Source organism: Onychostoma macrolepis, chromosome 18, assembly GCF_012432095.1.
Source record: "Onychostoma macrolepis isolate SWU-2019 chromosome 18, ASM1243209v1, whole genome shotgun sequence".
NCBI classification, from domain to species: domain Eukaryota; kingdom Metazoa; phylum Chordata; class Actinopteri; order Cypriniformes; family Cyprinidae; genus Onychostoma; species Onychostoma macrolepis.
This window is the reverse complement of record NC_081172.1, coordinates 8,641,330-8,655,940: the sequence shown is the minus strand read 5'-3', so window position 1 is coordinate 8,655,940 and position 14,611 is coordinate 8,641,330. Positions and strand designations below refer to the sequence as shown.

Sequence of the window (14,611 nt, the reverse complement as noted above, 5' to 3'; positions counted from 1 at the left end):
GAGGAAGAGTGTCTTGAGTACTTTTCAGCCTGATATCAAGATTGATGGGTGACGTTTTTCAGGATATTTCCATGCAAAACTGAAAATTTTATCATAAATCCCCATGGATCAGTCTTAATAGTATTTCATATTTCAAAAAAATCTGAAATGAATTATTACAGGCTCCTGTTGTTTTGATGTCATTAACAGATACACACCACTGTTTCTCTCCAAAATCTCCCTTTATTGAGGGAATTACTTTCACCGTCCTGCTGTCATGAGCAAAAGAACGCCATTAAACACAGAGATGAATTCTATTATCAGAGCAACTGCGGTATTAATAGTCCTAAAATGCTTTATAGTAAACAGAAGAGAAAAAAGATTCTGATATCTCTGTTTGTTCAGTAAGGCTTTAGAAACCTTTTTATGCTTCACATAAGCAGCCTTTCAGCTGACATGAAGCTGAGGACACGGCGACAGCATGCCGCCACACAGATCCCAGCATGCACCTGAACTCATTACAACAGTGAACCTATCTGAGCTGCATTACAAGAGAGAACGAGGAGGAAGAGGGAGAAAGAGGGAGGGCAAAAAAAGAATGTCACCGCGTACAAACTGGAAAACAGCAGCTACAGTGACTACATAGTTTGTCAAGGTTGGAAAAGCACCACTAAGAAGGCTCTTTTTGTCAGTCCAGTCGTTTTTATGCTTCTATTTCTATTTCTGATTGTTGATCTCTTTTGCTCCTGTTCTCCAAATTCCAACCCGCTAAGTATGCACTCCACAGACAGAGAGATACCCTTGACAAGCTATTTATTGTGTCCTACTCGTATGTCAATTTTTTGTTGGGCGGGAAACCGTCGGGGTTCAGTCACAAACTTTCAATTTGCATCGGAAGCACAGCGCGTTCTGTCCTTGCTGGATGTCTTTGGTCAGGCATAGCTGCGGTGGAGTGATGGGGGAATGTGAGAGGCCGGATTCAGAGCTGCTGGAGCCCAAAGGCTGTCAGGATGACGGAGTGTACAAAGGTGGAATAGAACGGACAGAATAAAGTCATTTGTTTGAATCGCTCTGACATCATTCATGGCCACATAACACGACACATCATCATAACCTGGCTGCATTTGATACTCACACTCAAAGATGGTGCAAACTAATCTATGTAAGCATATATCGCACACCTTTGAAGGTGGTTCAGTATTTCAGAATCAGAGCAATTTGTTGTATATTATTAGTTTTTGATGAGTGAAGACTGGAAGCTGAAGCGCACTTTGAAGGACATGGAGGCGCCAGAGCGATCACTTGCATTTTTTTCTGGATCGTGGAAACAACTTAAAATATGCCGCAATTTTTGCTCATAAAGGTGAGAGTAATACATCATTCGGAACTGTAAAGGGTCTACTTTTATTTGTGTGCATTCACAATATCAACAAAACGTTGTGCTTTTAGAAAATAAATAGGAAAACAGAGGATGCGCTTGCCATCTCGTCTTGAATAGGAGCGCTTCACAATGATGAACCAAAACTCAATGAATTGAGTCACAAATATGATAAATATATCTATAGAAAGCTTTAAATTACTACCTTAAAACGAAATAATTCAAATTGAAAACAAAAAAAATCTTTCATTATGTAATCCGTAAAGATGCATTTCTCTCTAAAGGCATGTCCAATGAGGAGATGGCGAGTCATTTTTCATCACCGTCTAAAATATAAAATAAAGAAAAGCCTAAAACAGGGCCGATTATATTTTTTATCAGATTTTCATGTTGCTCTGCTCTGAATTCCTTCAAATTTAAAGGATTTTCTGCAACGCAATTTTGTCTGATATTTTGATTATTTATTAGCCTATTTTTTAATCCATGCAGCAAATGCTTTAAAAACAGATTTAAAAATTACTTTATTGCATTCCAGATGATTTTAAAGAATGTTTCACTATAAATTTTACGGGTAGCTTGAATGTAAAACATTGTCATGAATTCATTGTATTCCCATTTGTAAAATAGGTAGTCTAACCCGATCTCATGAAAGTGCGTGCGTTTCAAAGTGTACAGCCGTACACCTGCAGGCACCACTGTTGTCCCAAACCTGCATGATTTTCTTTTTAAAAATAAAAAAAGATTTGGACCCCACCATTCTTCAAAATATATTATATGTTCTGAAAAATATCTTACAATTTTCGAATTGATATGAGGATTTAATTGTTGGGGTCTTTTTAAAGGGTGCTTATTATGGTATTAAAACTGCACTTCAATGGAAATGCAACATTATCATTTGTGTAATGATTCAAACTCATAATCATACTTGAATTACCTTTGCTTTTAAGTCACTATGTGTCCTTCAGCCGCTGTATTGAAACTTATAACGTGTCAGAACAGCATCATATCAGTCCCTTCACCTTGGCTGAGAGCACATTTCCATGAGAAAGTAACCAACATGTCTTCCCATCATAAGGGAGTTTGTTATTCTCATCCGCTACATAAGGGGCATAAGTGACAGAGTGACGGGTATTACGGTGAAGATGAAACATCTCCGTCAACTCATCAACTCGCCGTAGTGAGCAATGGAGAGAACGAAAGAGACTGATGGAACAATAAGAACCTTCTCTGTTGGAAAAATGAAGGTCTGCATTGAGGTTATTGATGAACTCCTTTGTAACTCTTCCCCGCTGCATTCTCAAGGACAGAAGACTACGCCGTGCCGCTATGAGAACAGAGCGCAAGGTCTGTTGTATGCGTTTGCTACGCCTTCTCTCTGCCAGTGATGAACACTGTTGGCTAGAGTGTGCTGACATGCTGAAAAGAAGATAGTCATGAATCTTTAATGTTTCCTGTTCATAAATTACAGAGGTACAATCATCCCTGCTTCGGCTTTCTCCGCTCTGTGAGCTAGTTTGAGCTCTCATTAATAACTGAAACAGGGCGGCTTAAAGATTAGTGGCATATGAATCCCAGCCGTAGAGTACATTGCACCGCTGAGCTGCATTGAGGATTACGGTTTTTGAAATTCTTCCCACCATTTAGCAAATAAATTATGTGCGTTAAGCAGTTTTAATATGTTTTAGCTTATTTTCAATCCCTGGAATCATCTGACGGCTCATGGTTAGCTCCTTGCATGGAACTGAACCAGCAAATTTTCGGTTAACAGCTCTGAGCTTCAAACATTACGCCACCTTACCTGCCTTTTGAAAATTATGGTCAAAACTGCAATGCAAGCAGCTTTAACATCACAAAATTCACTGCTGGCTTATGGGGACCAAAGTTCAAGCCTGACCTGGGTCATGTCCTAATTTAATATCCCCTCTCTCACTCCCTGTCTGCGCTTGACTGTCAAAAAAATAAATAAATAAAATACACACGTGGTCAGAATTGTTGGTACCCTTGGTAAATATGTTCAAAGAAGGCTGTGAAAATAAATGTGCATTGTTAAAATCACAAAAATCTAAGCTTTCATTAGAGAATAAGAATTTAAAATGGGGGGAAATATCATTATGAAATAAAAAAATTTTTTTTTTTTTCAAATATATGTTGGACACAATTACTGGTACCCCTAGAAATTCTTATGAGTAAAATATATCTGAAATATATTCCCATCCATATTCACAATTTTGAGCACACCAGCATGAATATGAACATGAAATTATCCAGCCATGGCTTCCTGTTTCACAGAAATATAAATAAGAAGGAAAACAAAACAAAGGCCAAATTCCAAATTAATCATCCATCACATTGAGAAAATCCAAAGAATATATTTCCGATGTGCCGCAAAAGATAATTGAGCTTCACAAATTAGAAAGTGGCTTTAAGAAAAGAGTTAGAGCAGTGAAAATTCCCATTTTCACCATCAGGGCAATAATTAAAAAGTTCCAATCAACCAAAAATGTTATGAATCTGCAAGAGGACGTGTGTCTATATATCGTCCTAATGCACGGCGAGAAGGAGAGTTTGAGTGGCCAAAGGCTCTTCAAGGATCACAGCTGGAGAATTGCAGAAAATAGTTAAGTTTCGGGGTCAGAAAACCTTAAAAAAATTATCAAACAGCACCTACTGTACATCACCACATGTTGTTTGGGACGGCTTCGAGAAAAAAATAAAATAAAATCAAGAAAAGAAAATGCTTTCACCAAAAAACAATCTCCAGCACATTCAGTTATCAGACACAACTGGAACTTCAAATGGTGACTGGCTTCTATGGTCAGATGTAATTAAAAATGTAGCTTTTTAGCAGCAAATACTCAAGATGGGTTTGGTGAACACAGGGATAAAAAGTACCCCATGTGTACAATGAAATATACTGCTGTATTTTTGATGTTGTGGGCCTATATTTCTGCTGGAGGTCCTGGACATCTTGTTTAGACACATGGCATCACTGATTCTATCAAATACCAACAGATAAAAAAATAAAAAAAGTGACCAACTCTGTTAGAAATCTTATAATGGGCCATGCTTGGATCTTCTGACCGGACAATAATCCAAAAACAAACCTTAATAACAACACAAAAATGGGTCACTGGGCACAAAACCAAGCTTCTGCTATGGCAGTTCCCTGACCTGCACCCTATAGAAAATGAGTGGGATGAACTGAAGAGAAGAAGCACCAACATGGAGCTGGGAATCTGAAGGATCTGGAGTGATTCTGGATGAAGGAATCATCTCTGATCTCTTGTCAGGTGTTCTCTAACCTCATCAGGCATTATTGGAGAAAACTTCTATACTATTTTGGCAAATGGAGGTTTCAAAAAGTATTGAATAAAAGGGTACCGTTAATTGTGTCCAATTTGTATTAGAGAAAAACATTTATTACATAATGATATTTCCCCCCATTTTAAATTCTTATTCTCCAATGAAAGGTTAGATTTTTGTGAATTTTTTAAATAATAGATCAAAAGGATTAACAATGCAGATGTATTTCCACAGCTCTCTTTGATCATATTTACCAAGGGTACCAACAATTCTGACCATGTGTGTAAAATAAAATAAAATAAAATAAAATGAAATAAAAAATAAAATGTACTAGTAGACTTACATTGTTAAAGCTATAAAACAAAAATGATTAATTAAAGATTTAAATATACACCATAAGTGAGAGAGAGAATAAATCATATTAATATACATTGAAAATAATGTAATAATGGTAATATGCGTGACTGGCACTTGTGACACTAGTAGTAAAATATATTTGCACGTAAGAAGACAGGCAAGATTTTTGCAACAGTATTTCTTTATCCATCTCAAAGGTTTCCATGATTGCCCCCAGAACTGTCAAAACCTGTGAAAGACAAAAAAGCTATGGTGTCTCATTAAAGAGAGAGGTGACAAGACATGGAGAGTGTTTCTCAACCACAGTGTTGATTGTTTTGAGTTTCAAAGTGAATCATTCTAATAATATTTTAGTAACATTAATGCTGCTGCTAATGGTGTGGTGTTGAAAAAGGGGCACTTGAATCTTAATGACTGAGATGTGAGAGTTCCCAAGACAAAAGCTGGTTTAAATAATACCTGAAAAACCCCATCTGTTAGCATTCCCAATCATCTCAAAGGCACTTGTTTGGCTGCCATGGGTTCCCTAAAATGTAGATGGCATACAGTTCTGGGCACACATTTTTAAGGCAATCACTTAATGACAATGTGAATAATAACTTTGGAGCCACAGGAAAATTATGGCCTGACATACTAAGAATACTGATTTGTTTGATTGCACTACAAGAACACAATCAAAGCTTTTACTAACAACTATCTTAAGCCGTGAAGTCTAAGAAAAATGCATTTAAAAATAAATAAATAAATATATATATATATATATATATATATATATATATATATATATAAGCACATAATTAAATATAAAAAAGCACATAAATTTGCAAATATAGTAGTTCTTAACTAGGGAACCACTGTTGTCTTTGAAGTACCAAGGTTCCTCCAGTCTTATAGAGTCTACAAAGTTAAGTACTGTTCTATAGTTCTATCATCAAAACTCATCAATAATTAGGACTCAGAGTTGTCAGAGGCACCGCGTCCTTGTCAATTCTGCCATTCTGTTGCCGACTGCCCTATTGGGACGTATCATTACTCATTTCTGACTTCTCATTTATCCAGACGGAGTGCTAGACAGAAACCTCTGGGTTTGCATTGCAGATTCTCTGCCTGTAGTGATTCATCCCAAAAGACCCGTGTAACCCCAAACTTTCATAGGAACTGCTAGATGATAAGTACCTAAATAAAACGCCTATAAAACGATCAAACCAGACAAGCTAAAACCTTACAATGATTTCAGATGTTTTATTTTTCAGCAGGGTAAGCAACTTAACCACTTTCTATGAAACAACGACATTACATTACTACCACCGGCCAAGGCTAAAAACACCAGAAAGGCCAATAAACAAGTAAAGGCAATAAACTAGACAGATTTCCAACCTGTAACCTTGTGACCAGGTCATCCTCTTCTTTAGAATAAATGAAAAAGGACTGTGAAAGAAAGAACCCAGTATATTTATCCTTGTTTTTCAACAGATTGAAAAGTATGAAATGTCAAGGACTTACAAATTCACTGAATTTTTTTTTCCACTCCATTTGGTGGTTCCACAAGGAAAGACAGTCTCATTCACACATAGAAACGTTAGAGAGGAAAACAAATCGTGAAATTAATTCATATATTGATCCTCTGTAAAATACTGAATTATACCCTGAATTCTCACTTTTCTCATAAGGCCTTTTCTTCTGGCTTGCTGTGCTTGTACGGTGGCTAGAATTACATCACATCAGCCTCTGGGGAAGACGGAAGCTTTTTCCATTTCCACTCGCACTTATCAATAATCAAAATCCAATAAAATGGGCATTAAGTCAAATATGGCATCAATAAGAAGCGCTTCCCTTTGGCATTCACTAGCTGATGCAAGGTTTTCTGCCGGGAACAAACCAGTGGGTTGGGGCGAGCTTTATTTTTGAAGGCTTAGTCTGACTGTGATTACAGGATATATGATCCATAATGACCCTGCTTCCAGGCTCTCGCCTCAGCCTCTTCACACACCGCTGTTCTCCCCGAGCTCTCTCACACAGCAATCACTTCACTCATGCTATATATCTCATCTGAGAGTATAATTCATCAGTTTATCATCTCGAAGAGGTGGGAGCTAGTTGCTTTTCATTCACTATATGTAATACAATACAGCTACAGTATGACCTAAGTGTTCCTATGAGAATTCTGGACTGCATGTGCATATTTTATTGCATGTATTCTTGCAGGAATGAATGTATGAATGAGTGAGTGAGTGAGAATTAATTTTATTTATAAAATAAAAATGTCTTTCTTTCTTTCTTTCAAAAGCTTATAGTCCTGAAGATTTGCTGTTGAAAGAAGTCTCTTACGCTAACCAAAGCTGCATTTATTTGATGAAAAATATAGTAAAAAATAGTAATATTGTTAAAAATATTTTTTAAATGTAAAGAACTGTTTTCTATTTTAATATTTTAAAATGTAATTTATTGCTGTGATGCAAATCTGAATTTTCATCAGCCATTACACCAGTCTTCAGTGTCATATGATCCTTCAGAAATTATTCTAATATGCAGATTAGCTCAAGAAATATTTCTTATTTTTATCAAAGATGAAGACGGTTGTGCTGCTTAATATTTGTATGGAAACAGTGATACTCTTTGCAGGATTGTTTGATGAATAGACAATTGAAAGTTCAAAAGAGCAATTATTTGAAATAAATCTTTTGTCACAATGCGAAAGTCTTTATTTATTGCTTTTGATCAATTTAATGCAACCTTGCTGAATAAAAGTATTAATTTCTTATAAAGAAAATCTGACTGACCCCAAAATTCTGAACAGTAGTGTATAGCCTGCTGTATATTGAAATTCAATTATAAATCACTATTAACCAAGAAAACCCTTCAAAAGAAGAAATTCTTAGAATCTATTATTTTAAATTTACATTTTATAATATCTTGTGCACAGTGTACATCTACTAAGTTAATGTTGATTTAATTTCATCAGTTATAGCCATAATTGGTGAGATTGACAATTCATTCTAATGAATTGATTAAAATGAAGCATGTAACATAATTAGACAACATGCTGTGTTTTTATGTGGTTAGAAAAAAAATGCCCTTTATGAACATAAAAAAGCCCCAGGGGGGCAATTTTTCCCCCTTAATAAGAAAAAAAGTTAATTTCTCCTCTAAACGAAATATGTGCCTGTCCTCAATGATACCATGACAGCACATGATGAGTAATTTCTAGTCTGAGCTGGAGTCTGTCAATACGATGGCAGTAAAGACACACTGACTGACACATACGTCCAGTTCTGAAAGAACAGAATCATGGGTGTCCAGACATACGATGTCTCCAGCATAGAAGACCATTTAAAATGACAAGATTGAAGACTTCAGGCCATTTAACAAATTCACACACACACACACACACACACACACACACACACACAAAATCAACTCACAGAGAAATGCTTACCCTGAGTGTCTGAGGAGATCTGGATGGTGCTCCCATAATGGTCACCTGTGCCATGTCATCAACATGAACGTTGACACCATGGACAAACATGACATCTCCGCTGTCAATCACGTCTCTTCTGGGAACCAGATTCAGGTTCTCGTCTATTAGAAAGTCAGGGTTCGATACGTCAAACTCAACACCCTCATTTCCAGCGCAGTCATCAAAAACCACTGCAGAGAATGCAAGAGAAAAGAAAAGATTGACATATAAGCTTCGGAGAAATAAAGTCTGACATTTGAAACCAAGTCAATGCATATCACTTATTATACTGTATAGATGAAAAGAAATGTTAACCGATAGGATTAACTATAGTTAGCATTGTTAGGATGACCGCATTCATTCACAAGTCACCTAGTAAAGCTTCCAATGTAAAAACTGTCAAGAAAGGGCTCTTTTGAGGTGATATATCTCTTACGGTTGATGCAAAAAAATGTCCCTGAAAAGGTGACTATGCCTGACGGAGCTATCCCAGCGCTCATTCATCCATGAGCTAAAAGCAAGTAAAAAATTAAATATGGCCCATTCATCAAAGGTTATTAACATGAAATAGAGAACTTTAACCCTCAATAATATCGACCCTACTTTCATCTTCACCCATCAGGTCTGACTGAGGAAGATACGGCCACACCGGGCCAGCTTATCCCCTCTGATCGTGTCTGTCTCCATCTTATCTCGATGCCCCATACCTCGCTTTCACTCTTTGCGTCCTCTGTGACATATTCCTCCTCTCATTTCCCTTCCCCATCCCTCTTTCTCTCATCCATAACTCTTCTTTTCCTGCCTGTTTACCATCCTCTTTGACACTCTAAGTTATGTTCTTGTAACACAAGGTGACCTGGGGGGAATAGATGTGAATCAAAAATCTTCAAGTTGTTTAACTATGGTATATAGTTATTATTCCTGCATATATGCATATATGCCAATATGCATTATGTTCTAACTGACTATTTTTTCCCGATTCATTCACTTTTTTTATTTATTTCTTCATTTCTTTTATAAAATACCCATAATAACAAAGGTAACTTTGGGGGGTCAGAAATACAGTAAAAATTACAATTTAAAATAACTAATTTCTAATGCTAATACATTTTAAAATGCAATGTAAAAACATTTTCAGCAGCCATGAGTCTTCAGTGTTACACGATCCTTCAGAAATAATTCTAATATGCCGATTTATTGCACAAAAACATTTCTTATTATCAATGTTGAAAACAGCTGTGCTGCTTAATATTTTTGTGGAAAACTGTAATATATATTTTCAGGATAATACTGATAAATAGAAAGTTCAAAAGAACAACATTTGTTTGAAATAAAATTAAAAAAATAAAAACCCTGCCTGATCCCAAACTTTTAAGCATTAGTGAGCAGCAGCTTCCCCATATGTAACAATCCAAAAACAAGATTTTAAAATAGCTGATATGAACAGCAGTAACTATATTATTATATTGGTATACATAAAAATGTTCCTATTGTCACACTGTCTCTAAACTGGACTCATAAGCAAGAAATCATTCCAATTATGTATCCATTTTACAGTACATACACTGCGGTATAAAAAGCATAGCAGGATCTGTACAGGGTGACATTTCTACAGCCTTCCAAAGGCTACACATGTATACATGCAAAGGCACACTCATTAAAACCCATCAGAGATTCAGCCTTTGAACCTTCAATGTTTTTTGAAAATTCTATTACATCCATAAAAGCTTAAGTGAGAACTGTAACCGGCTATAGCCACATTTAAATATGCCATTTAAATGCATTCAATGAAGATTTCATTTGAGTAAGTGAGCTGGAACAGTGCCAGTAACATTATTTTGCGTTCGTTCAGGAATCGCATTTCCGTTCAAAACAACTAATGTGGCAACGCCGGTTCCAAAACCAGAGGTGTTTATCATGGCATGTCAATAACGAATACCTCTGTGACCAATTACCTTAATTGCTTAGCAGCTTTGATATACGTTGTGCACTGCAGGATGCCAAAACTGGAAAAAACCGTCGCACACCTCACACCTGTGCATGAGCTATATTCACAACTGCTTTTTTCTCCTCAAAACTGCTTCCTTTGTGAGCCACGCTGGTTGTTCGGATAGAAAATACATTATGTTTTACTCAGGCAAGCAGGTATAGGTGCAAGATGAAGATATTGTCTTGTTCTCACACATAAACATTCACCACCATACCATACAAAGCATCTTGAAGCTCGGACTGTGGTGATGCTAACAGCGTTAGCACGGTATGACCACAGAGCTTCTCACATATCTGTTCAGCTAATTGAATTGAAGCAGAATCAGTAATGTGACGCCCTATCGATAACCTCCACGAACACAGGTGATGAAACTGCAGGTAATCGAATCAACAGTCATTTTATTGCCTACGGAAGCACCTGTTTCCATCGAAAGGGATCATTCAGCGGTGCAGAGAAAAGTATCCTGATGCCTTTCAAGCTAACTTTTTGTGCATGATTTTTTTTTACACTGTAAGCGATCTGGACACCCACAGAGGTAAGAATAAGGACGTTACTTCAAGTTTCAAGTGGGCACTTCAACTGCAGACCAAAAACAGACAGCAAACCATGTGTAGGTTTATGTGGGGGAGGCACTTTCCAGGAAGCAGGAGGCATGGCAGGAAATTATGCATTATGCATTTTCCAAAGTAAATACTCAAAAATATATCTGTGGTGGGAGAGGAATACAGGCAATTAGCACATTTAAGGTAATTCAGGACATTTAAAGAATAATCACCACATTATATACACTAGTATTAAATCTGCTATGCTAAATCTACATTATAGTGCCACGATAAGGGGAGGGAGGGGGTTGATTGTGTTATCTTTAGTGACAAATAAATGAAAGTTCTTTAAAAGAAAAATACAAACCAAGAGACCAATGCTCCTGTTGAAATGCTTTGAAATGAATAATTTATTTCTTTAGGGAAATGAAAATTATTGAGTGCAAAATAAATAAATAAATAATGCAGTATTGTTTGAGGAAAATAGTGAGGGTGGTTTCATTAATACAACATGTTAAATTAAATAAATGCAAAATTAAATAATTGGCTTTAAATTGTCACTTCACTAAAGTCTAAAGAAATTATTGAATATTATGTGCAAATATTTGCATCATATTAAGTAGTCATTATGTTAAAGTAGTAGGATGGCAATATGTTTATATTATATATAATGCTATTAGATATATAAACCTGGAGGAAAACTTTTTCAATTGATAATATTTCAATTTTATTTATTTATGTAGTGTTTTTCACAATAAATATTGTTTTTGAGAGCATCTTGAGAGAGAGAGCAATGCCATACAGTCCTCAATGATCACGCTAAAAGAAAGAAAGAAAGAAAGAAAGAAAGCTGAAAATATAATATCCAGTTTGAAAATTCCTCTGGCCAGTTGCATAAAAGGCTAGTCTTCTAAATTTAGTAGATTGGTCTAATTTTAATCTGAAAAATAAGACTCATTATCCCTTGGCTAACTTCTAATTGGTCAGACTATTTTTTAAGACCCCATAGCTGCCAGGTTTATGCAACTGGCCCCTGATTCGACCAGGAGTTTGCTGAAGATGCACTGAAGAGTCATATCAAAGAGCCTTGAGACATATTGAAGACCATGTGGTGTAGTCATACACAAACACACAGCCCTCTTCTACAGGTCCTGTATGTGACTGAAAGACACAGAATCACCAGGGGAAACAGAAAGATCATTCCGGATTCTTTTCTTTCTGTCTTTCCCTTACAGTTACCGATAATCATCAACAGCAGTAGCTCTCCTCAGCTGCTGTGAGCACTACAGTCAGAGTCAATCTCTCACACTCTGAATGTGATGTGGGCTCGGGTTAAGACACTGGGAGAGTTAGACTGAGGGTCTTAATGAGCTCCCGTGTTCATGTCTCTCTCCGGGCTCCAGGGACGGCAGCGGTTCAGGGCAGTGTGTGCCGCTGTTGTGTGCTGAAATCTGCTCCTGCACCTCGGCTGTAATGAGTTCAGTCTGTCTGTCAAACTACCGACTTATCACTGTTGCGGTTATCACCAACAGCACAATTGTAGAGCTCAGAGGAACATGTGTGCTCTAATTATACTCTCAGCTTTGTTGTTTCCTAACCTTTCAACTTGTTCATGCGTGTTTTTGTAGTTGGTTTATCCCTTAAATCTCCACCTTTCAACAATTGCTCCTCTTTCTCATCTCAATCTCACTTTTTGTCCTCCTCTCTCATCTACAGTAGATCTTCTTCTCACCCCTGTGTTTCTCAACATCTCACAAGGCCTTTGTCAAATTGTGTTCTGTGATTGCTGGTGTAACAATAGTCATCCATCTTAGGTCAGACAGTTAAAAGTGGGATCTGGGAAAATAAACTGATACTCGCTGGCAGCAGGTTAAAATGAGTGTATATCATAGGCAAGTGTCATTTTTGTTGCCTCAGCCATAAATATTTTGAACTGACCATGAAACAATATATCACTTTTATTAAAACTGCACATGACAAGTGAATTATAGAGCTGTTTTTCCCCCTATATATTTGCAGCCATTGTGTCACCTACAGCATCATATATTTCAGAATTAGTTTTGTAAAGCCACAATAAATAAATGGGTAGTTGATATAACTTTATTTTTATTTCAAGAAAGAAAAGAAAATCATTTTAACTTCTGCCATTTTAATCTCTTTTACTTGTGTTGACTCTTTTGTGGTAAATAAAATTTGTTCATTTATATGATCCTGCTGGGTAATAAACAAAAGTTGACCAAAAAAAATAATAATAATAATTCAACATATTCAAAAGTTAATCTTAATCACTTTATTAATATAAGCACATAAACTGGGTGTATAACAATTTTAGAAGAACTGGAAACATGCTAGAGATCTGGAGGGAGAAAAATGGCATCCGATATAAACTGCATAAAGGAACTATATTTTCCAATGAGATAAAAGATGCACAGACTCCTAAACATGTACATGTAAACACGTTGGAGTACAAAACAGCTAGCCTGGTAATACCAAACTCTGCTACTTCGCTTTGCTTCGTAGACAGAGTCTGGAAGGGCATAATTGACAAGCGTTTACTTTCTCGTGGGCGGGCGCTTGTTTGAAGTTTAAAATCATTGGTGTACCATTAGCCAATCACATAACGGTTGGTTATGACGTATGTTATTCACCGGCTCAGCCGCCTCGAACTTCCGCTGTAAACACGGGTATGCGGCCAGAACAAAACCATCGAGTGAAATACCGGAGTGAAGATGGCTGTGAACGACTTTTGCAGATTATGTGAAGTAATCACATCACACACACGCAATCACAATTATTGCCTTGCTGGACTTTGGCCTCCCCAGTTTCTCGCTGACTATCGGTAACAGTTGATAAATTAAACTTTTCCCAAAACCTGTCGGGAGTAGGGCCACAACATCACCTCCATTCAAAATGTGAACCAAACACTATTCTTGTTCGGGCTTCAGTTGGCAAATGCCGGGAATATTCTCCACAACAGAGCGAATAGCATCCCGTGTCTCGATGTCCGCTGACGTTTTCGATTTCCCTAAACTAAACCTAAACTACAATCTTAAATTCGGCACTTAGCGTCTACGTCATGGCTCTCAGCCCGCCCTCTGTTCATTGGTTGGCCCGGCTGCTGCGGAGCCGGAGATAAACTGGGAGATGGTTTGCTATATCAGACTGAGTACAGAAGTTAAATGAAATTGAGCGGAAGTACAAAGTCTGACGTAGTCAGGCTACAAAACAGCAACTTGTTCAACAAAATACACTTCCCATCATTCACTTTAGAAGCCCAAGAATGATCAAATACAGCAATTACACACCTAATGTGCATCCTTTGCTCTTCATTACCATGCATTAGAGCTAAAAAGGCTTTGTCGGGAAGCGAAAACATTAGAAAGAACTACAAAACTGACCAGAAACCATTAGAGCACACATCATGAAGTAATTACGATTTCCAAATATGCAAGTAAGAACTTCCCAGGAGAACGCAACATTTTGCACAGAACAAGAAAGAGAGTAGTTTTGTCACTACACTATTCGATTACTGTTTTTAACTGAAATTGAAATGCTGAAATAGAAACAAATTTCGGTAATTTTTCTTTGTGTGTTTCTTTCTATTT

At 36.9% G+C, this 14,611-nt stretch overlaps 1 protein-coding gene across 1 annotated transcript in view; it reads right to left on the bottom strand.

Moving 5' to 3' along the window:
- cdh13 (cadherin 13, H-cadherin (heart)) overlaps positions 1 to 14,611 on the bottom strand; it is a 341,165-nt gene that overhangs the window by 210,055 nt on the left and 116,499 nt on the right. Inside the window, exon 3 of the mRNA XM_058751362.1 lies at positions 8,454 to 8,665. Coding sequence (XP_058607345.1) covers positions 8,454 to 8,665 — 212 coding nt within the window. The remainder of the gene's footprint in view (positions 1 to 8,453; positions 8,666 to 14,611) is intronic.